The sequence below is a fragment of the Cuculus canorus genome, chromosome Z (genome assembly GCF_017976375.1).
Source record: "Cuculus canorus isolate bCucCan1 chromosome Z, bCucCan1.pri, whole genome shotgun sequence".
Taxonomy (NCBI): Eukaryota; Metazoa; Chordata; class Aves; order Cuculiformes; family Cuculidae; genus Cuculus; species Cuculus canorus.
This window is the reverse complement of record NC_071441.1, coordinates 68,856,797-68,881,552: the sequence shown is the minus strand read 5'-3', so window position 1 is coordinate 68,881,552 and position 24,756 is coordinate 68,856,797. Positions and strand designations below refer to the sequence as shown.

Genomic DNA, 24,756 nt, shown 5'->3' with positions numbered 1-24,756 from the left:
GCTAGCAGATTCCTGGTGAAATGCTGTACAAAGCAGAGCATCCAAATCCCAGCAGGAAGAAAACAAACTGAAAGTAGGACCAGCCTTATCCAGTGCTATTTATAACTGAGCTCTGCTTCCTCCAGATAAATCGGAGTCTCTGAAGCATGACTGATGCACAAGCCCCAGGCTGGGCCTTTGCCCTGCATAAGTGGCGCTCCCACGGCCATGCTTTCTGCTCAGCTCATTGCGGAGTCCCACCCAGTATCACCAAATGTGCTCTGTGGTAGGAGAGATTTTGCTACCCTTTTTCTGCACGACAAATCTGTGGGTGATGTGTGAACACACAAATGAGACGGGCTTGATTCTTTGCCCCTGTCTGCTCATCTTGCACCTGTGAGTTCATTGGTGCTCAGGTGGTGATGCCTGAGGCTGTGAGTCCCAGGAAGATGCCGAGGTTGAGGGCATTTCATCTAGCTGTGGGAGAGAAGTGATTTTTAAAGAGGAGTGTTTATGGGCCTAAATATGATGTGGGAATTAAGTTTACAGTGTGTCCTCATTGCTGATGAACATCTAGCTGTTTTCTTTCGGTTATCAGGAAGCTTTCAAGAACTTTGGAGGAGAAAACCCCAGGAAGGCTTATAGTAAAGCTTGCAAGTATCCATATGCTGCTAGAATAAGACTACTACTACTACCTGTAGCAGTAGCAACCATCTTCCGCTGAATAAGCCTGGTATTTGCTGGTAACTGTGAATAAAGCCATCAGTCAGCCTCGTGTCCATGACACAGCTGAATGACAGCCTGTGGTTGAGGGCTGCTCCAGGAGTACCCACGCATTGCTGTGCTGTGTCTTCTGTCCCAGGGTGATTTGAGATGGTTTTGGTTATTGTGGCAGTAGGCTGAAGAGTTCTTCATCCTGCATCCTTGCTTGGTGAGATGTAGTCCTGCCAAGCTGGCTGCCTTGGATGCTTCCCAACTTCTTTGTAATGGAGCAGGTGCCTCCATTTTAGTACCTGTCTCCTGTTACCAAGTCTGTTGGCCATCCTGGCCCTCCTAACTAGCATGTTTATTATCAGGAGAGCTGTGTTACACAAAAAGACAGTAGGTAAAGTCAGGACATGTCTGAGTAAATCCCTACTTCTGCTTCAGACTTGGTGACAGGGAGTACCATAGGTCAGAATTGTTCATTAAAGATGTAAGAGAGATGAAGGAAGCCCAAACTGACTGGAAAGCATTGGGGTCTTTGAACATTTTGACATTCGTCAGCTGTCTAAACCATTTCCTCTCTAATGCAAACAGTACAGCCAAGTATTTAAATATTACTGGCTCACCTATAGGAAGAGTTAGACCTTGCAGACTTTATCTCTTTAATGTTTTTGTAATGGGGGCAAGTTTACTTCCTAAGCACGTTGAGCTGATGGGCTCTATCTTGTTGCATGATTTTACAGTGAAACATCACCAAGTTTTTTTACAAAGGAGAGAACAGCACTGAGAACCTTCCTTGGCTTAGCAGCTCTCTTATCTGCAGATTACTGGCATAGCTGAAATATTTGCATTTAAAAGAAAACCCAGATTTTAAGATAGGAACATTTTTCAATGAATTTATTTTTAAGTTTATATATATATGTAAATCAAAGTAATTTTTATTCGTATCTCTCCATCAGCTTTTACTCACACTTAAAGATTCATCTGCTATACAAAGCAGTCTCATCTACTGCAGTGAATGAAGCTGTCACAGGGTGGTTCAGCATGACATGCAGTAAGCTTGTGAAAGGTGAGGCTGAATTTAAACTCAGACAGAGCCTTCCTTTCTGGAACTGGGGAACTGTTCGTGAATCACAGAAATGTGAAGTGGCAGAGGACTTGAGAGTGTCCTCTTCTTCCTATCATGCCATCACAGATGTGCTTTCCTCAAAATGAGATTGAACAGTCTAGCTGTCTTCACCAGCACTGACAGATTGGAGTTGTTACTAACTGTTTTACATGGTGCATACCTCTTAATGCATGTGAAAAGGATTTCTGTGATTCTTCCACATCCCTGGGAGTATCACTATGCAGATTTCTGCACTTGTCCCTGAGCCTTTTCTGCACTTCTGCCAGTTAGCAAGAAACTCCCTGATTTCTACTTGTTTATATGCTTTTCCTTTCCTGTTTGTGTCCCTCTGCACTTGTCTTTATCACATTTCACCTTATTGCTTTCAGACTCTCTCTCCCGTTTATAATGATAATGTTGAATCCTGATCCTAACAGACTTCTCTGTCTCTAAATTGTGTCATCTGCAAATATTCTGTGTATTTTGCAATCCACTATGCAATTTGCTAATGAAAATATTGAATAAAACTGGACCCATGACAGTCCCCTGTGGGAACCGTCTAGAAATGTTCTCCTGAGTGCTCAGGATATCTCTGATTATAACTCCTGAAAATTTGTTTTTCAGTCATTCATCCAGTTCATAGTAACTCCATCTAGACCTTATTTTCCTAGCTTGCTTCTGAAAACATCACAGGGACCATGCCAAAAGCCTTACAAAATTAAAGGTAAATGACATCTCCTCCTTTCCTCTGATCCTTTAGATCCATTACCCTGCCAAGGAAGAAAATAAATTCTGTTTGACAAGATCTTTCCTTGACCAGCTCATATTCACTGTTCATTATCTTCTTATCCTCATGACTTACAGATGACTTAATATTTTGTTCCAGCTCTCAAAGTTCAGCATTAGACTGATTCGTCCACAGTCTTTTAACCTATTCTTGAGGACAGGTTTTGTTTACGGTTTCCTAGGAGTGTTTTTGCCCTGTTCCCATCCTCCAGGACCTCTCCTGTTTTCTAGTTTTCATTGATAATTGCTAATGATTCAGAGATTGCTTGAGCTGCTCCCTTAATCATCCTGGGTTGAATTTCGTCAGACCTTGCAGAGTTGGATATATTTGTCTTATCCCAGCATTCTTGCCTGTGCTTCCTAAAGTTAATTTTTTTAAATGTCTACTTACAATTTATATTCTGATATGGCACTGAAAGAAGGAAAGTATTAGTACTTCTGCCTTACCTATGGTTTGTCTTTGGACCTGCCTTCCTCTTTGTAAGCAATAAATGGAGTATAACAGTCGGAGTCTCAGATGAACCTTTCTGGCATAGCTGATTTTGGCTCCAGGCGGGCACTGGCCTCCAGTCTCAAAAAGTCATTTTCTCCTCAAAAGACAGTCTCCAAATTCTTGCCCATGCAGGTTTCCCAGGCAGTGGCAGAAAGGTGTTAGTGCCCCCCTAGCTCTTGCTTTTCTCCGTGAAGATTCTTGATGTGCAAGGACTCTTAAGGCTGACAGTGGCAGCCCAGCTAGCCCCACATGGCAGGCCTGATTCTTCCTCTCCACGGTGGCTGCTCTTCTTTAGATATGGCTGGATTCGTCCTTCTGCAGTGCTTTTACCAGCACTATTTCTAGACCTCAGGGATGTGGATGGGGACAGGAACTAGGCTTTCACAGCAGGACTCTTGAGAACAAAATCAAGGACTAATGTCTTCTATGAAAATGTTGACCAAAACTCTTATTTTGTGGAGGTCTTTCTTTCTCGCTAGATGTTCCACAGCAGAAATGCTGCCTGTCTAACAGACAGGTATGATAAAAAAGCCCTGATATGAACCAGCAATTTCTTTAGCTGAGCATGCAACACAGGACAGAAGCCCTTTATGCTATACCCTGTGGTCTTGGCTTCAAGATGGGCATGATGGCCACCCCACGATTCTGGTCCCTCAGTGAGAGGGTTACCACAACTCATCCCTGCCTGCCTCCCTGGGTTTATCTTTGTGAGGAAGCCCTGACCCATACGCAGCCAGAGCACAGCTAAATCTTCTCCTGCCACAGTGGTATTGTATGGCCAAAAGCAATCAGGACCCAGGAGCTCCTTCTCCCTGAAGTACAGACTTAGTCAAAGAGGCTGACTGGACTGCTTTGACCTAAATCTTGGAGTAAGCAATCTGCGCTCAGTTATCACAGCTCTTTAAAATCTTCATTATTGCTTTGAGTCAAAGTGAGTCATCTGGATTTAGCTCATTCTTTGCCTTTATCCCAACTAACCATGATGAGGAGGGAAGCTTTCCATCTTCCTTCTTTCCACCTCCACAAAGGACAACTTGTACTGCTGCCTAAGTTAGCAGTGGAGACTCCAAACGCTGCCTTGCTCCTCAAACTTGCTCTGTCTGTCTCTTGCTGCATAAAGACTGATGCTGGAATTACTTTCCAGGTGAGTGAAGTAGTCTGTGTGACTGAGAGGATAATTTTTTGAGATCTCTTGTACCTGATAGCAGGACAGCAGCCTTTCTTTTTGCAGGTACTCCTCCAGGTGCCTGGCCTTGGCTTCACTCCTGGTAGCTGGCTGAGAATCCTCAGCAAGATGACAAGGCCCACATATGATGCCAGCCTGGGGTGCATGATAAGCAGCAAACGAAGAATAGCTGGCAGTGTCTTTGATGGATGGCATTTGGGGGCTTTGTTGTAGAAGCACTACTTTGTCTCAGCAGCAAGGAAGGATGAACTATTTGCTTCAGCAAAACAGAAGATCAGTAGGCTCAGGATCAGCTATCTGTCTTAGGTGACTGTTACTGCAGCAGATCCCTTGGGCTACAGCACAGGCAAGTGACATAGAGAGGGGAATAAACGAAAAAATGGCAATTTGTCATTGGCAGGAGGAGAATATGAAAGATTTCTTCTCTGCTGGTAATATGTTGATGTTTCCGGATACCATTCTGCTGCAAGTTGCTGGTGGAATCAAAAAAGAAACACATTTGGAGGTGACAGAGTGAATAAATGAGAGTATCATAGATCAGCACTTCAGCATGAGCCCTCAATGTGATGCTGAAGCAGACTGAAAAACAGGGTAACAGTGAAATGGAAAAAGTATCCTCTACACAGCCTAAAGGTGCCTGCTGTTGGACTAACATGTTCAGGTTTGGGTGGATACTCCTGGTTGGAGTTTGGTCTCTCTGCCTCTGCAGGCATCCAGACTGTATTCATCTGCCAGCTGGTGACATAGTCCATTGTGTGATGGATGCAGCCAAACTGCATCCTTTTAGCTTATGCCTTTGCTAAATCAGAGCACGTGTTCAGCTCTTCTACCTTGAGAAGGCCCCAGAACTCTGCTGGTGCTTTGCTTTGGCTCAAGCTTCTGCATAAAGACACTGGTGAAATGCAGTTTTGACAGAGGATTTGTGCCTGTGCTTTGCTGCCAGGGCAGGCACAGCTAGAGCAAGCTGAGGGCTGAATCCTTCACTGTGTTTGCATGCTTGCTCGAGAAGCAGGATGTTTGCCAGTGGGAAGCCTCAAATAAAAGTCTTCAGCCAGAGTGAGTATAAGGAGAGGTGTCCAAATCTCCTTCTTACCCCTGTGTGTCTAAGTTATGGGGAAAACAGGGTGCCTGGGAGAGCCTGAAGGGGCTGGGAAGCACTTGTGCTCCCGTGATGCACAGCTGGGCTCATGCAAAAGAGACTGTGGCTCCATTCAGATACAGATGGGTGAACTCCCTGAGCTGCTGTGCTGGATAGAATGACAGGCGCTCTGAGAGTGGCCCAAATGGCTGCTTCAGAGCTCAGCAGTGTATTATAAGGAAACTCTTGAAGCACAGAAACAAGGACGCGTGTCTAAAGCTGAGTATTAGAGAAAAGAAAGAGCAATTAATACAGTGAAAGTGAAGGTGCAAAATGAGCTGTGATTGTCTTGGGTCATAAAAGGAAAAGGGAAAATACTTGGTAAGTATATTAGAAGTGGGTAAAGAATATAGGCTCATTACTAAAGAAATCTTTCCATTAATACTGAGCGGTATGGAGAAGGATGAAATATTTGATCCTGTATTGTTTAATCTTACAATAACTGTCTGAGACTGGCTGCTTAGTATGATTAATGTAACAAGAAGATGAAAGCACAAGTCTGAATAGGGAAAGAGTATATTAAAGAGTATTTAGATGAGACAGGTTCTTGCTCATCAGCAAGATCAGCTTAAACATACTCCAGAGTACTTAAAGAACTAGCAAAAGCAATTTCAGACCATCAACAACCGTTTTAGGGAGTTTTGGGGCTACATCCGTTCTGTATTTTAAGCAGAGGCTGATGTTTATGTGAAAGGCCATTTAAAGCACTAAGCTGACTGAGTAACTTGACTCAGAGACTTGGCTGGGATGTGCTCTGGGGCATGGATGAAGGGAAGCGTCACTCTGCTGTTGCCTATGGACTCCCACACATTCAGGTGCCTGTGACATAGACAGACTGGAGTATGACACATGCTGTTATCAATCCCAGAACACTTTTTAATGATGCTATAGAGCCAGTATCTGGCAAAAGAAGTTTCTGCCAGTGCTTTCCTCAAACGGACTGTCCTTGCATGCAGGAAGGACAGTGGCATGACAGTGTACCAGAGCCCAAAAACCAGTGTCTGGACAATTCACCCAGACTAGAGGCATCCTAGGCCAGCCATATGAACTTAAAAAGTGTGGATGATAATGTGGCAGTGCATCAGGCTGCCCTCTGGCCTTTGGGACAAGCATGGCCATGAAAAGGAGGAAAGGTCTTGAAGGGCCGGAAGAAGTGAGGAAACATCTGAAGGAAAATGGTACAATTGGACCCAGGGAATTACTGTCCATCCAGACCAATCTTGATGACTGGGAAAACTGAATCAAATGGCAAAATCATTTGTAAATGTCTAGGTAATAGGGTGATTCAGAGAAGATGACCTGGATTCGTCCAGAATAAATTGTCAAGCTAGTATAATTTCTTTTCTTTCCTTTGTTTCAGAGAAATGGGCCTCATGAAGAAGGGGGAGGCAGTCAAGGTTATCACCTCTATCGACTTGACTAAAGCTTTTGATCCAGATTCACACAGTGACATTCTTATAACCAAAGCAGAAAAAAATATGAATTAGGTAAAATCACCATAAAGAGGCTGCTTGGGTGGCTCAGGCAATGTGCTTAAAGAGCATTTATACACAGTTTGCTGTCAGACTCTGAACATGCTTCATGTGAGACCCACCAGCTGTCAGGCCTGGTCTTCTTTTGATCAATACTTCCATTAACAACTCCGATTACAGAATAAGGAAGCCCCCTTGGGAGGAGAAGGCACTTTGCAGGACATTATTATGTTCAAAATGATCTTGATAAATTGGAAGAAATGCTCAAAATCAATGTGATGAAATTCAATAAAGAATAGAGCAAATACTATATTTAGAAAAGGGATATTAAATGCACAAATACGAAACAGGATGAGTGGTTAGGGAGCACTGTGCTGGAAGGGCAGAACATAACAGGTCATTGCCAGTGGTCAACAGTACAAGTCTATTGCACAAAGACGTGTCGCATTCTGATTTATTAGCAGGAATGCAAGATAGAGAACGTTGTAACTCCTGTCTGCTAGTGCCTGTACTACATGTCTGCAGCTACAGAGAAGTGTTGAAGGGCAAGAACAGGAATGGTGAAGGCTTGGAGTGCAAGACCTGGGAGTGACAGTGGAAGCAATTGATATTGTGGGGTTGGGAAGAAAGAGAAAGGAGCAGTGGCACAGCAACCTTTTCTTTCCCATTTGAAGACTGTTATAAAAAGGGAAATAAGCCATTGTTCTCTGTATCCACTGGGGAGATGGTAAGGAGTAATTGGCTTGACTTATGGTAAAGGAAATTTCCTGTGTAAGGCACTGACATATCTGCAGGGGGGTTGATGAGCTGCCTGAAAACAGCCTATGAGAATTGTCACCAGTGGTAGAGGTGTGTCCGATCCTGCCTCAGAGCAGAATAGGTACCCTTTGTGGGTCCCTCCAAACACTGCATGGCAATCATCGTGGCTTTGCTTAGGATGGTACTGACTGCCAGGTTGGCGCTGGAAGGAATTTGTCCCTAGATCATATTGGCAGGGACATTCCTCAGCAGTCCAAGGAGTTGTTTGTTTCTCGGGTCAGTTCATGTAAGGGTGACTAGAGGATGTGATAATGCCTCTCTCTTTTCCCTTCTCTAACTGTGGCAGACTTTATTTGGGTTCTTTTTTTAGGCATTGAATGACCAAAATGTTTTTATTTCTCTTAGAGCAGGTATCATCAGGGCTGTGGTACACCAGTACTGGCACAGGGCTCCTTGATGTATAATTACTACAAAGGGAAGAAACTGCTTATCAGTCAGTGTGCATGTGTTGCATGTGGCACTGCACAGCTGAGCTTTGGCAAGCTGAGAACCAGTCAGAGGGATTTGTGTTTGCCGTACCAGGTGTCACCTTACAGGAAAGGCAGACAGATCCTGCCTGTGGCTGCCTGCAAAGCGCTCAAGTCAGCCTCATGGCCAGCATGATTTTGACCAGTTGTGTTTTGTCAGTGTGAGTGAATAACAGCCTCCGTGCTATGAAAACTTATCAAGCATTATTTCTTCTGTACGAATGACATCAGAAACATGGGAATTTTCCAGTCAGATTGGATAAATGGTCAAATCTTCTGCTGGACAGGAGCCATTGCCAGCTGCCACAGGACAAGATGATAGTATTCCGTTACTAAGAGTGAATGGATTATTGTCCTGCTAACCTGCTGCATGTAGCAGTGAACATGCAGGTTTTAATCTTTATTTTTCTACAGACAGATAGGGATTTGAGTAGTTTCAACTTCCTTATAAAAAAACAAATAGGTTTTAAGAAATAAAAAAGTGGTAGGCTCTTCTAACAGCGATGAGTTTCGCACACTACTTTGCACTGCAAAAATAGTCAGGTTAAAGATCACACTGAAAAAAATAGCAGCAGGTCCTTGATTTTATTACAGGTCTCATCATGATCAGGCAGGACAAATGACTTACCGCTCTGTATTTAATTGTCTCCTTTCTGCTCTGTACACACACTTTCTCATTTGTTTCTTTAGTCTTACTGTATCATAATTGAACTTCTGCTGTAAATTGTCTCCTGCAGTCAAAATCCTGGGTTGATTAACACATGATTTGTGAAAGAATTAATTTCTTGCCACCATGCACATGCTTGCTTGGTTCTCTCATCAAATGCCAAACCTTGCGCAGCGAGGATACTGCTAATGTCAAGAGGTTGTGCCACGTTCACAGGCCTCTGGAAGCAGCAAAAAGACCAATTCTGAGCAGACGACTTATTTGATTGCAGTATCATGAAGGCTAATTACTCTAATAAGCATTTATGGGATTCAGAGATCAGGAGAAAAAAGATCACAAACGCTATTAAGGTGTCAGAGGTGTTAAAGGAAAATTGGAAGCACTAAGTGCCACTTTCTGTTTTCTGAAATTCAAGCTAACGTCACTGAATGCTGCTGACATTCATCTGAGGGCAGATCCTGGTGCCCTTGTGGGACTGTGTTCAGGCTGCCTGCAATATGTACCTAACTCAACTACTGTGAGCTGCTCTGGATGTAGGAACAGTAACCCCAAGCAAATCAGCCTACTTGCTTTCTGGGGCTGATGATTCACCTGTCTAATGGATGAAGAGAAGTAATTGTGACCCCTAACTAAGTACCCATAGTAGAAAACTTGAATAGATCTCCATCAGGGAGAGGGTATTTGGAGTGTGAAAAGCTCTTCACTTGGGGAATGGTGAAAGGAATTGTCTTGGGAAAAAAACCAAGCACTTACGTTGTTAGTCTTTGCCAGAAGAGGTTCCTGCAATGCATTGTGTTTGCATGACATAAGGACTCAGGAGTTTTGTATGCACTGGGTGATCAGAGTGGAGTCCAGCCACTCAGCCTTCATCCATGTATTTTCCAGTGGTGTGATGGGCTGTCACTTCACTCTAGCTCGGGTGCAAAACGTCATACTATGCTTAGCAGGACCAGAGCTAGGAGCTCAACTGCAGCTGCCACTGCACGGCTCAAGCAGAACTCATTAATAAGTGTCTGGACGTACGCTTTGATAGTAGAAAAGCTGGGACTCTCCCTTCAGATAGTATCTGGACCAGTTTTGATCCTAGGATGTGAATTGTGTACACAACTTAGATGGTCGGACCCACACTGACTGCAGTACAGATATGTGTCACCTGCATTTGTCTTCCCTGTGCAGCTCAGGGCTTTGCTGGGTTCAGGCTGCAGGTTTCAGATACTGGAGAGCCCCTTTTCTTGCAGTCCTGTCCTGTCCCAGTAGATGATATCTGAGCCACTTCTGCTAACTGTTCCCAGGTTCAAATGGCAAAGCCTTTGCACAGTTTCATCAAATACACCGTCTTTAGAAATAGCTTCCCCTACCTCAAGAGAAGTTTGCCTTCGAGGTAGACTGGGAAGTGTGACTGATTTTCCCAAATATTTGGGAAAGTAGACTGAAGAGGAAGAACATGAGTTAGAGGAGACCTGTGTTGGACACATGAATAAAACCATATTATTGTCAGACAAATTTAGAGTAGCATTTTAAAAAGCTGTGATATGAAACATGACCCTTTTTCTGTGCCCAGTATAAGATACATTGGTCATGTATTTGTAACCGGTTCACCCGAACTCTGCACTTCTCACTTTGAATTAAAACTCCTCACTACACAAAGCCCTTCATCTGAAGCAGCTGCTGGTGACCATCCTTGTCAGCAGTAGCTCATGATCCCAGGGAGATGTTCTTGGAATAGATAGACCCAGCATATTTTGTACACCATGCCCAGGCTTGGAAATCACTGTTCTCCATATGTGCCCTTGAACCGATATTTTTATCATTAGCCATTTTATTCTGAGACATACCAATTTATGCCATTCGGATAGTAGATGTGATTCCACTTGGAGAGTTACAGCTTCTACTGTGCAAGGACGTTCAAAGGTGTAGGCCACCTGAGACTCTTCAGTAGCATGTTATGGACATGAAACTGACATTTTGATGTATTCTCAGGTGGAGTCCTTTTATGTTTTATTTCTCCTTCCTTGGAATAGTGTGTTCTAGGTAGGAAATCTGTTCACTGGAGGATTAATTACCCTTTGCTGAGTCTCTGGCTGAATTTTCATGCTTCACGGAACTTCGCAGTATAAACAATTCTACAAAGCAGAATTAACACTGTTTTTCCCAAGGAAGTATCATCAGAATACACAATCTGTGTAATTAAAGTATCGAGAATGCTGTTTGTTTTGTGTAATAGGTACCAAATAAATAGCTGGTCATAGAGAATTCGGTAGGCTCTAGGATAATCATGCCCATTTATCATGTTTATGGAATGATGCTTAAGGAAATGTATCTCCTGCACTGCTTGGACAGGAACAGATATACCTTTGAAAACCTCAGCAGAACCCGCTGAAGTGCTTGTCGCCATCCTGAACTGACAGATGCCCACAGGAGTGTGTGCTGACAGGCCCAGTGACAAGTCATCCTTTTTCCTTCAGTCTGATTGAATTCCCAGATCTGAAAATCGAGTGATCTTAATGCTTTTGGTCTAACTGAAATGTCTCTTCTAAACTGTAAGCCATTTATCTGAATTCTAATCTCTCCTGCCGAGCTGTCACAGTCAAAAGGCAGATCTCTTTACCAAGCAGGCAAATGCTCTGAAGGTGTAGGGAGCTTTTCAGTTTTAATGGAGACGTTTTCATCTCTCTGAAACAGAAGTGCACCCAGGACCCGTATCACGTGTTGCTTGCAAGGGCTCATCTGCAGCCCACATGGGGACAGAAAGCTAATTTGAGGTTGTCTGACTGAAGGGCAGCTGTATGGCACTGCACCTGGAGTAATTAGCCAGATGGGAAAGACATAGTTTGTGTAGGGTCAGTGATGTGCTCTGGTGCCTTGAGGACTTTTCTGTGGCACTTGTTGGTGTTGTTAGGGATCTCTGGGGTAGTGTTGTGCCATAATGCAGAGAGCTTTATAGTTCAGATGCCTCACAAGGCATGCCTCAATGGCAGTGCTCCTGTCCCAGCGGGGGGAGATGGCTGCAGGCAGGTGCAGAGTCCCTAGGTATGGGGCTTTGCCTCCTCTCTGGAGCATCCCTGCAGGTAAGTGAGTGACAGAAGTGCTGGAGACACTTTTGAAACTGTCTGTGGGAGGTCAGGGTGTTCATACATGCTATTCACCCACAGGCCTCTGGAGAGGAAGACAGATGCTCTTTAGGAAGGATTTCAGAAGACCCTGCTGAGGGCATGGGACTCTGTCCTGCTAAAGCTGAGTGCCCTGTGCTGACTGGTACTGTCTTCTTGTTTTAAGGTCAAGTGGCAGAACAATGGCGTATACAACAATTTGAACTTCTTCTCTGTCTCCTCGGATGGGCGAATTGTTTCATGGACTTTAATGAAGGTAAACAGTAGGTGTCTATTTCTTTTCCTAGCCAAATCATAACCAATTACCTCCAAAGTTCAGTGATGCATTATTTTTATTTTTATTTGAAAAGATATGGCAGCAGAAGATTGCAGTCACAGCTGGGTCTGGGACTCCATGTTAAACTCTGAAATGAGCAGAACGAGCCTATTCGTTGCTCAGGACCTAACGTTCATTCCTGCCTGCACCTGTAGCACCCCGTGGGCTGAGTACAAGAGATCAATTTCCTGTTTTGCAGCTGCAGGAATTCAAAACTGATCTGTGCTCTGAAACTTTCCTTGTCCACACAGAGACAGAGCAGAATAGCCTGCTTTCTTCCCCAGCTCCAAGACCCTGATCTCCCAAATGCTCCCCTAGAGACTGCAATTTGGACTAGGAGAGAGAAGGTGCAAACTTCTCCCCTTCTGGACAAAGGAGTACAGAGTAAGCTCCTACTTGCAGTAGGATGGCAACACACAGTCAGACAGGCAGAGGGTTTATGCCTGCTGTGACATCGTCAGCCCCCACCCAAAATAACCTCTCTTAATGACTTTGATTACTTTTTCTTTTGGAGTATGTATGTTTATAGAAACTTAACATTAATGTCCCTAAGTGACATTGGATTTATGTCTCTGAATCTCAGTGTGTGTTTTTTATGTTGGCTATTTGATTTTACATTTTGAAGATTTAAAAATCTTTTACTTAAAAAATAATTGAATTGCCCTAAATATGAGATTGAAGTACATGTCCCATTATTTCCCAGCAAGAAAAGAAATTTCTTGACATCCTTAGATGCTCATGTTTTCAAGCTGTTACACCATGCTATTCAAGGCTTGGCTGTTGGTCTTGCTGCCATGGGCAGGGATTGATGTCTAAAACTATATGTAAATCTTAGTCTTATGTTCACTTCAGGAGTGGGAGCCTCTTCTAATGAACACAGTTGGCACATGCAGGTGGCATTGATTATTAAGTAAGTCTTTTTTTTTAATAAACTCCCCCAGGTTCATACATGCAACTTTAGATAAAAAAAAAAATCCCTTCTGCAAGTGTGTCCTAAGTCCTGAGTGCTTCCTAAATAGGGACAGGCTAACAACCCAGCACTTAGCTACTGTTTTATCCCCTGTAGAGAAATGCCTGAAAGATTTATGTTGAAGTGGTTAATACACACCTTTCAGCTGAGCCCAAGTAACTGAGTGTGCTCAGCCTGTTCCAGTTAGGAGGCAATAAATACTGGGTTAAGCCTTTCTTCAGAAATGCCGTGACTGGAACAACTCGTATCTGAAGATGGACTCTGATGGCAACTCATCCGGTAGAGCATCTTTTGCAACATTTCTGTGATTCATCTGTGCCTGAATCTGTTCCCACATCATAAGCTATACTTTTTTCTGTCCCTTGAGCTTGTTGACACACCTACTTAAGTGTCTTTGGTGTGACTTCTAAGACCTGCATCCACTTAGCACAATTTCCTTTCTACATATTCCTTGCACTTCTGTAATAAACTTGGCCACACCCACGTGGAAAGCACTGTTTTAAGGGGTTTTTTTGAGGTGAAGTTGCTGCTGAAATTGCCAGAGCTGGTATGTACTTAGCAGGCAGGGGTAGAAAACAGCTGAGCTTTAGGTGCTGTTTCCTTTTTTTTGCACAGAGACTCAACAGGGAAAGCAAAACAAGGAATGAAAAATGTGGGGTTTTTTACAGTCTTCAATTTTGTACCCCATAGAGTGAAATGGACAATCTGCTTGAATTCCAGTTTTACAGAAGAGCAAATTCTAAATTTATTTAGAATAAAATTGAAGAGACTCTGGAGGCTTTCTGTTCTGCAAATCCATGGTACAAATAAGGAATAAATGAGAGAGAGCTTTGTTAATCTTTCTGACAGGACTGTCCAGAAGTAAAGCTTCTTCAAACACTGATAGCTGTTTGACACTTCCAAAGCTGAGAGCAGAGTGAATAAATGCTCTTACTTCCAGCTGGATATTTGGCAAGTGACACTCAAAATTTGGATAGAACAGTTGTCAAATGTTAGCTAGGGCCAGTTGATGCGCCTTGACCATAATGGTTCTTTCTATCAGAAATGGGCACAATCACTTTGGACAAACTTCATGAGGCAGCAAATGAGCTGTGTGTGCTTTAAGCTATTGTCTTTGCTTGGTTTTGGGTCATTATGAAGGTGTAAAGTGGCGAGTAATGATATAGGACTTCTGCAGCTGAATGACTCTTCTCCCACCTTGGGTGCACATACTGCCTGTCAAAAAGAAGAGCTGTTGGAGCCACACCTAGGAATCAGTTGGGATGCAGCCTGGCACTGCTTCTGAGCCAATCCCAGGTTTGATTAGCAGCTGTAGTTCACCCTTCCTAAACTTAGAGTTATGTTTCGGAACAGCTCTGAGCCTCCTTTATCACTTGAGGCTGATAACAACTGAAGGGAAACAGGCAGCTGCAAGGCCCAATTCACTAATGCTTTCAAACTGCTTTACAATTGTTAGGCAGAAACAGCATACTATTATTCAGTATTCCTGGAAGGCCAAACTGTCAACAGCCTGTTTACTTAGAGGAGTATGTGAACGGCTTTGGCGACACAGACCCAGAAATAGGTGCACTTTACAGACTGCTAAGCTGGGTACAAAATAAAAGCAGCACAAGAGGGAAGTACACACACGTAAAATCATTTTGAAGGTGACAAGCTGCAGAAGCTGTGTGCAGAGAGCTAGGCTGGGTGGAAGAACTGGGAGGCATCTTCAGAGAAAGGCTGCAGAAAGGTGTGTGCTTGCAGTGAAGGTCTTGCGTGTTTTGCCTTTTGTACTAGAAGAGAGAGTAAATGTGCTAGCACATGTCTGGGCCTGCCGAGATCACACATCTGACCTTTGTTAGACACACTGTGTGTATTACCATGATATAAAGCTGGTCTCTAGACCAGAGTCTTTAGACATGAGTCTTCAGATCAGACTCATGTGGCCGTCAGACATGGCTGGGACATGGTAGACACGCTCTGGAGAGCAAGCAGAACTGGGAGTCTGATCAAAGGCAAGTGCCTGCTCAGCATGTCCTTACTGCACTCTCAGCAGTTCATCAGCAGTCCTGATGGGAATGAGTGGCTTGTGAAGTACGCTCTGTCCTGGACGCTCTGAACACTACTCTTTCTAATTCATGTATGCATATACCAGCATATATGGCCTCTTCCTGAGCATCACTCCGGCCTTTGCACAATTAATTCAACTTGATGTAACCCATGTGCTGCAAGAAGAGTCATTAACAGAAGGCGGGACCCTGCAGGAATCTGTCCTGCTTCATTTGTTCTCTCTCAGAGAACAGTTACTACCATCAGTAGGTCAGGGCACATGGGTGTGCAGCAGGGCAAATTGGTGAGGAGGAAGTACATTATTTTACACAGTTTGAACTTTCTTGATCCTTCTGTAAAAAAAACCCAAACAAAATATGATAAAAAAAGTTTTTCAGAACACTGTCCCCTCTGAAATGCAGTATTGAACAGATGCTCCCAAGGTCTTCTCTCACCTTTCCTTACATGCAGTTCCTTGGGATTCACTTTGCCAGGCATAATCTTTTTCCACCAGAGTCCTGCTCTGGGCTTAGAGAAAGTCCCGCTAAAGCTTGATTCACTGAGGTAAGAAGTTATGTTTTGTTCTTACAGTGCTCCAGTGAGAAATCTGCAGATTCATGAAAACATCCAGTCCTCAGCCCACACTGCTCATTAATTTAATCTTTAGTTCTTTGTTCTTTCTATCAGCCCCAGGGTATTCTTACATTCACAACCAACTCCATTCTGCAGTGGTATTTTAATTCCCAAAGCTTGTCTAAAAATGGATCGTTACCCTCTCATACTTTCCTCATACTCACCCACATTGTGTTTATTTTCATCTGTCTTCTGTCTCCCACCTCGACTGTAAGCTCTGTGGGACACAGCCTTTTGGCCCTGTGTTCATACAGCACTTAGCACAGCAGTGTCGTGGCCTGCAATGAGACCTCTCTGGAGCTCTGCTAATAACAGCAACATTGGGCACTTTTCCCTTGGAGAAGCTGGTTGCTGGATGTCATTGTTTATTTGGATCTCAGAGCCTGTGAAGCTGTGACTATTGGGAACTGAAGCTGCTCTGGGAATAATAGAAAGATGGCAAGAAACAAAGACTGTCAAGGTGATAGGTTGCTTTCTGTTAGTGAGGTTTCAGTTAGCTCCATGATAATATGCAATACTCATCTTAAATGACATGGGGTGGTTTCACTTAACACAGTGATTTAAGCTGACAGAGTCAACCTCCACTTAAAAAACACTGACCCCAAAACCCAAAGCTTTCAATGTCAGCTGCATGTGCCTGTGTGATGTACCAGCGGCTCTTGGTCCAGCATCAGTTTCCTGGAAGTTTTACATAAAACAACATGTTAGCAAGTTGCCAACTGCGAGCATGAAACATTAAGCAACTTTTGGACAGCTTTTTAGAATTCCTCCATAAAATTTGCTGTTTCAAAGTACTGAATGTCTCTGTATTGCTGCTTTAAAGCCTGTTATTCATGTAGAATCTCCTCTGCCTACAGAATGAGCTGGTTCATACAGATGTCATCAAGCTGTCAGTAGAGGGAACAACGGTGCAGTGGCAAGAGGGGCTGCAGCTGCAAATGCTTGGTAGGAGCCCAAGTCCTTGCCATGCTGATTAATTACTGACACAAAGCCTCTAATCACTCATTCTGTGGAATTAAATTGGGAATGGGGTAGTTAGATGGAAAGGAGCTAAAGAAGGGTTACGCCTCCTTGCTTTCATCATGTAATAGGGCAAAGTTTGTCTGGAGCAATGGCCACTAAATGAGTCAGGTTTTGCTGGTTACATCTTGCTTTCACTTGCATAAAAAGATTAACATTAATTCAAAAAAATATCTATTTACTTGGATATCCCGATGTGAACAAAACACGGACATTACTTGTGTTTGTCAAAACTAGGTCAGTTTTGTTCTTCCTACCAGACATTGATCTGGAGTGGCCAGATAAAAGATGAAAAAGCAACCTTTGCCCTTTCCTGAGTGCACAGCTCACATAGCCAGTGGTGGGTTCTGCCTTATCAGGATCTGGCTCTCTAAAAGCACAGTGACCGTTCTGAGCTGCTATGTTAGGCTCCTTCCATACAAGGTGGAGACAGTAGTCCTTCTAGACTGAATCCCTTCATCCTGACCATCCTCTGTTTGAGATGGAATGGGATGGGATGAGTCAGCTCTGGAGGTCCTGGACTGCACAGGGAGCCCTGAAGAACCTTCTAATTATCCTGCTGCACCTGCTTTTGGTGGGGAAGCTGTGGCCTGGGTTTGGAGAAGGCACTTGGTCTGCATTTAAGGACTGTTGTGTTTCTAGGCTAGTAACTGCTGAATAATTTGTTTGTTGAGAATGCTTGCATTGCCATGTGTTGCAAGAGACCAGCTAAGGCTGGGGAGGGGCTTTGTGATTAAGTATTTGTTAAGTGTTACCGGGAAATGGATTTTCAAAGTCTTGTCTTGAATATTTAACAATCTATTTAAATGTTAAAAATTAAAGCAGTTATTAAGGGTCAAAATGACATTATCAATTCATCTGAGGACTACATTTTGATGTTTAAGACCTACTGTTTAAGACAGATGCCTTTAGAGCAAAGTTCTTTGTAACTATGTGCTTCTGAGCCTTGTGTGTTTGTTGCTGTTTGTTGTTTGGTGATCACTGTGGGTGTTCCTGCTGGTCAACAACCTCAGGTTGCTCTGGCGCGCAGCAGAGATAGTTCATCTTCTGCTCAAGGAGCCTGCTGGAATTTTCTTTTACCACTTAGTGAAATACCTTTCTTGGGTGATATTGCATCTGCCTCAAGAGCAGAAGCCACATAATCTCAAGTAGTCACGTCACAGACACTTGGTTTAAACACAGTTCACAAAGTTGCTGAATTCTGGGCTTTTGAAGCTAAGAGGATCCTTCAGTGACTGGTAGAATTTTTCTTACCAAATCAAATCATTTGCTGCTGGCTTTACTGAAGTGGGCCTACTAAATGGCTTCTGAGCTAATGATGAAAAGGGCATAGGCAGGTATGATGTGATATTTCCTCTCTGGGCTCTTTTATGCATGTGAAGCCATTCACGTTTTTTGTGAATACTAAACAAAGAGAAGAAGTCTGTTCTTTCCCAAGAGGAGGCAGACTTGGTCCTCACGTTTCTTACATTTGCACCAGGTATTTTAAATTCTTGCCAACCTGTTCTTTCAGTTCAATTCCAGTTCCTTTTTCATTGAATCATAGAATGGTTTGCGTTGAAGGGAACCTTTAAAGGTCGTCTAGTCCAATCCACCTGCAGTGGAACATCATCAACTAGACCAGGTTGCTCAGCACCCATCCAACCTGACCTTCAGTGTTTCCAGAGGTGGAGCTTCTACCACCTCTCTGGGCAATTTGTTCCAGTGTTTGACCACCCTCATGGCAAAAAAAAAAAAAAAGTCTTCCTTATATCTAATTTGAATCTACCCTCTTTTTTCAGTTTAAAACTATTATCCCTGGTACTGTCACAGCAGGCTGTGACAAAAAGTTTGACCACATCATTCTTATAGGTCTCTCTTAACTACTAAAAAGCTGCAATAAGGTCTCCCTGGAGCTTTCTCTTCTCCAGGCTGAACAACCCCAACTCTCTCAGGCTGTCCACATGGGAGACATGTTCCATCCATCTGACCTCCTCTGGACCCACTCCAACAGGTTCCTATCTTTCCAGCACTGAGGGCCCCAGAGCTGAAGACAGTACTCCAGGTGGGGTCTCACCAGAGAGAAGGGGAACAGAACCTGCTTTTGATAGACCCCAGGATAAGGTTGGCTTTCTGGGCTGCAAGAGCACGTTGCCAGCTCATGTCCAGATTTTCATGCACCAGTATCCCAAAGTCTTTCTCCCCAGGGCAGCTCTCAATCCCTTCATCCCTCAGCCTGTACCTGATACCAGATGTTGCCCAGACCCAGGTGCAAAACTTTGCACTTGGCCTTGTTGAACCTCATGAGGTTCATGTGAGCCCATTTCTCAAGCTTGTCCAGGTCCCTCTAGATGGCATCCCTTCCCTCCAGTGTGTCGACCATGTCATACAGCTTGGTGTCATCTGCAAACTTACTGAGGGCACACTAGATCTTCTTGTCATTGATGAAGATATGCAGTACTGGACCCCTGAGAGACACTACTCATCACTGATCTCCATCTGGACATCAAGCTGTTGGCCACTACCCTCTGGATGTGACCATCCAACCAATTCCAGACCCATTAAATGATCCATCCATCAAATCCATCTCTCTCCAATTTAGAGAAAAGGATGATGTGGGGGACCGTGTCAAAGGTATTAGAGAAGTTGAAATAGATGACATCTGTAGCTCTTCCATGTCCACTAATATAGTCACTCAATCACAGAAGACTACTATGTTGGTTGGGCAGGAGTTGGCCTTGCAGAAGCCATGCTGGCTGTCTTGGATCACCCCTCTGTGCCTTAGCATAGCTTCTAGGAGGTTCTATTCCATGATCCTTCCATGCATCTGTCAGTAGTGAGACTGACAGATTGGTCCCTTTCTCTGTGTTGGTTTTGCAAATTGCAGGTCTTGGGGACAGGCATAGCTTGGAAAGTGTTTGCAGAAGAGGTGGATCTAATTTCTTTTCGTAGCTTCTGCTAGTAAATCACTTCTGAAGTCACTGGCAGAGTGTGTGTACCATAGGCAGGGAGCGTGTGCTGGCCAGATGAACCAGTTCTCTGTCTAACAGCCCTTTCTTCTGTTAACAGGCTGTGGGACATCATTTGATTTCCACAAAAAGATAGACTATTTGTTTCTTGTCGGTACTGAAGAGGGAAAAATCTATAAGGTAAGAATGGTTCCTTTGTGCCTTGTACATCCCCTGACCCTTGCTTATCTTTCAGATTCACTCTCTTAGGTGTTTGCTCAGGCAGCAACAAAGTACAACTTCAGAGCCTGGTCCTGCCCTCGGATCCCTATGGTGAGCCTGCGACCAGCTCAGAGCCACAGAGGGTCGCGGGGAGCTCTCTGCACAGACCCAATTAAGACCTTATTTGGTTTTCATGCAAACTGCATCCCAGAAGGCTTTGCAGTTTGCAGCTGTGCGAGTGACGCACTACCTACGATCAAAGTAGAAGTTAAAAGGCATTGATCCTCTGTCCTCATGGCTATGGGCAAATGACAGGAAAATAAATATCTCTTTTTCTTTTTAGACCCATTATGCTATGAGCAGTGTGGCCAATGAGGCTATGTTTCCTTGGGATTAGTGTCCTGCAGCCCTTCCCTTCCACAATTACATCCCAGATCCTTTTCCCAGTCCTGCTTTCTCCTTGCCCTTCTATCTCCAGTTCCTCACTATTTACTCTAATCCTCCCTTCCTGTGATCACCCCCATGCTGTCTCCTGTTTAGCGATCCCACCTTCACGCTATAACCCCTGATGCCTTCAGACAGTGCTGGATACCTTCCATGCAGCTCTCCGGCTGCCCAATGCCTGGATGCCCAGCACCAGCCAGGAGCTGTCAGCCAGCCAGCTCCGACTGTGTGGTGAGGGCAACAGCCAAGCTTTTCTTGCCCTTCCCAGAGCGAGGGCACTGCCCAGATGTTTGAATACTACGGCTACTCATTTTCATGGAATGTGGAGGACCTTGATACTGCCAAGTCCTGTATGCAGCCAGCTTTGGCTGAAATTGCCAGTGAGATCAAAAGATGTTCAGGAAGAGAGATAAGCAGAGAGCAGGACACAGACATTGTGTTTTCTTAAGAAAACAAGCTGAAAATAAAAGGTTTTCAGCTCTGCTCTATTTAGCCTTGAAAATAAAGCCAATAGCTACTTACTCATATAACTTTTGTTTACACAGCGTTCCTCTGGGCTAGCTTTGGGTCTTTGTTAAAATTGTAGCCACAGCCCTTCAGTGGGGGGTGTGGACCATCAGCAGGAGGCTGACGGGCAGAGCACATCCTGGAGGATGCTGTGAGCCCCTTCCCTGTGTCCTGCCTGCAAAGGGGAAACAAAACAGAGAAAAAGGACCCAGGGTAAAAGATATTTTGGAATCCCAATCAATCATTTAGGCAAGACAGACTCAACAAATATATATCCCTTCCAGAAGGATGATGCTGATTGAAGTATCTCCCTCTGCCAGGGGGTATCTAGGAAGGATTTCTGGGTAGTGCTGGCTTGCATTGGACAAGACATTTGCAGAAGGGAGGTGGGAGAAGTGGAGCCAGGGTAGGGAGAGGGAGTGGGCTGATGAGAAGTAGCTGCAATGGCTTTTTGTTGATGCTTTCAGGATACAAAGCATCTGTTCAGTCATGGGCAGATGTTCTGAGTCGATTGGCTGCCCACGGGAGTTGGTACCCAGGGTTTTGTACTCCAAATTGTTTCGGTACTGTTGTGTCTAGTCCTCATCAAAACACAGAAAGGAGCCACATGTTCCAGCTTCCTCCTCCTTATGTGAGTGATGAATGTCAGTGAGTGTGACGGTGGAGGGGGGCCATCAGTTACTCTTCAGGAAAAGCATTCAGGGGTTTTAAAATGAGGAGTAATCCCATCTGTGAGCCACACAGGTATTTTAACCACTTCAGGGGTGAACGGATGCAGAGAGATACTGTTACACAGGATCTTCTCTTTCACTGGTGCCCAGGCTGGTTTCGGGGTTACTTGTAAGCCACAAAATGTTACTGCTTTTGGTGAAAAGTGGGACCACTCTTGCATTGTGCCCTAGAAAACTCAGGTATTCCTAAGGCCAGGAAGAGGCAATATTCAATCAGATTGTATGGGCTAACACAGGAAAGAGAAATCTTGTGTTAGGCACAAGCAGGCCTCCACAGTATCCACAAACACAGCAGGGAGAGTGCTTGCACCCTTAGTCACAGAATCACAGAATCACCAGGTTGGAAGAGACCCCCAGGATGATCGAGTCCAACCATTCCTATCAATCCCTAAACCATGTCCCTCATCACCTCATCCTCCTGTCCCTTAAACACCTCCAGGGAAGGTGACTCAACCACCTCCCTGGGCAGCCTGTTCCAGTGCTCAATGACCCTTCCTGTGAAAAATTCTTTTCTGGTGTCCAGCCTGAACCTCCCCTGGCGGAGCTTCAGGCCATTCTCCCTTGTCTTGTCCCCTGTCACTTGGGAGAAGAGGCCAGCTCCCTCCTCTCTACAGCCTCCTTTCAGGTAGTTGTGGGGAGCAATAATGTCTCCCCTCAGCCTCCTCTTCTCAAGGTTAAACAACCCATGTTCCCTCAGCCACTCCTCATAAGACTTGTTCTCCAGATCCTTCACCAGCTTCGTTGCTCTTAATGTCCCCCTGAGAGTTTGCTACAAGCAGTTTCAAAAGTATTGAGATTGACTTCTGCTCCAGACATTTCTCGAGGACTACCACACACCTTCATCACACCCTTTATTGAAACACTGCACGTCTCAACCCATTACTGGAGCTACCTGTGTACTCCCTCCCAGAGCCATGACAGTCCCACAGCCATTACAGCAGCTCTCAGGTCCGGTGGCTGCACTGAGCAGGACTGAGCTGCTCGGGTGTCTGTGTGGCACTTGCCCTTGCCATTGCATGTTGCATGAGAGGGACACATTCCTTATATGCTCTATGTGTCAGGGACCAAACATGAGATGCTTTTAATATGGGCCAAATTTTAGGTGATTTATTAAATACATTGAAAAGTGAATTTCAGGGAGGTGTTATTTCAGAGACCAGGCATACCAGCAAATAGTATGATAATATGTTAATTCTTTTGATGCAGAACAATTATCATGAATTTTTTAAAACAGCTTAGTTAATAGTGTTTCTGAAGCCTAGAAATCATTATCTTAATTACACACAGACCTATCTAGTGCCCTTGTATGTAGAGGACAAACTGTTTCTCCATTAATATGATTCTGTTACGCAAAACTGCCTCTTCGCATATCTTATTTGCTGTTTAGGAATTGCTGAGCTTTGTTATAAAAAAATATGGTATCTGAGATACATATTAAAACTTTTTTGTGGTTTCAACTCTTTGGCTGGAATTGCTTCTTAATAAAGAGGGCTTCAACGGAAAAATTGTGATGAGATTTGAATATACTCATGTCAGATGAGGCATTTTTTCAGTCTTAGGCAGTTTGCTTGAGAGTGTAACAAATGAAAATAACAAAAGCCAGTGTAAGACTTTATAGAAGGAAAAGGTGGTTCTAATTTTAAACAAAATAATTTCAATCATATTTTCTCATACTAAGCACCATGACGTTTGTATCTCTTTGGTCAGGACATGATTTCTTGTGGTTAAACAAGTGACAAAGGATACTGGCTGCTGAGTCCTTCTCACATCTCTTGGTTTTTCCTTAAATAACAATGACAAACCCGTTTCTGGAGAGGCTCCTACCTCCAGTGACCCTTTAGTAATGTAGAGAACATTTTCCTTAAAGGGGCTTGCTTTGTCTTAGGAAAAGTTGTTTTCCCTGTCTGAGTAATTTATGATTTGAGTTCTGTTCTTCATCTTCTCGATGTCTTCTTCTTGTCTTTGGGGCTTCTATCGGTTCTGTCAAATTATCTTATCACTTGACTAACTGCATTTGCCATTGATTAACTGAGGTTCTTTCTTTTGCCATTTCTATACCTATGTTTCCATTCATAAGCCTTTCTACAAATGTCAGCATTTCTCTTAGAGATCTCTGCAAGAAGGCATTGAGCAGAAACCAAGGAGACCTCCTGCAGTTTCTGGTAACGGTTTTCCACAACAACACAGAACACGTTTGTGTCAGTGATTTCTGAGGACAGCTGGGTGTCCTGATCTGCCTGGCAGTGCCAGCGTTAGGCAGTACACTTTCTGTTGGCAGAAGCAAACCTCCTTTGAGAGAGACTATTTTTTGATTTCTGTATTGCCTAGAGTCTCAGAGTTTCTGTTAGTGAAATGAAAGAATATCTTCACATTATAAAAAACATCCATTCACTGTGGATGTGGAGGAGTTCTGTGTCGGGCTAACATCTAGCATAAACTGAAGTGCTGTTAATGAAGATTATTCATAAATTTTGCATCCTGGGAGTTCTCTTTTCCTCCCAGTATCCCACCCCTATGATTTGTAGCCCTGTCAAAGTCATCTTTGTGCTGGATTCCTGTATTGCCATAGACACTTTCTTGCTTTCCCATCTCATCATAAAAATTCACACACATCTACCACCATTTAAACAGGAGAAAAACACTCAGCAAATTGAAGCAGTGCTGTAGAAGATCAAGCAAGCTATACAAATGCGTGCTCCCTGAATCTACTGATCCTCTTCAAAGCTGTCTTGTCAGGAGTTAGGCATCACATTTTCCAGTGGTTGTGTTTTCATCCTGACATGTGTCTAATAATGGTAGGGGTTTTAAAGTGAATAGTAGGGGGAGACTTTGGCAGTAGTTCTAGTTAGCTGAAAAACTCTTTTATTCGTTGAAGTCATGCTTTTTCCTGAGCTTTTTCTCAGGTTTGTGGTGTTTCTTCAGAAAGCGTCTTGGAAGGAACATGGCCCTGTCTCACACATCATAGATGATACCAAAGTCTGCAGTGGGGCTGGCAGGCACTATCAGAGCATCGTGTATGGCTTTAGGC

At 43.9% G+C, this 24,756-nt stretch overlaps 1 protein-coding gene across 3 annotated transcripts in view; it reads left to right on the top strand.

Annotated features, from left to right (window-relative positions):
- DNAI1 (dynein axonemal intermediate chain 1) overlaps nt 1-24,756 on the top strand; it is a 156,075-nt gene that overhangs the window by 79,522 nt on the left and 51,797 nt on the right. For all 3 annotated transcript variants that reach the window (XM_054055264.1, XM_054055263.1, XM_054055262.1), the window contains 3 exons: nt 12,097-12,186; nt 16,735-16,822; nt 19,946-20,025. In XM_054055264.1, the coding sequence (XP_053911239.1) occupies nt 12,097-12,186; nt 16,735-16,822; nt 19,946-20,025 (258 nt within the window). The remainder of the gene's footprint in view (nt 1-12,096; nt 12,187-16,734; nt 16,823-19,945; nt 20,026-24,756) is intronic.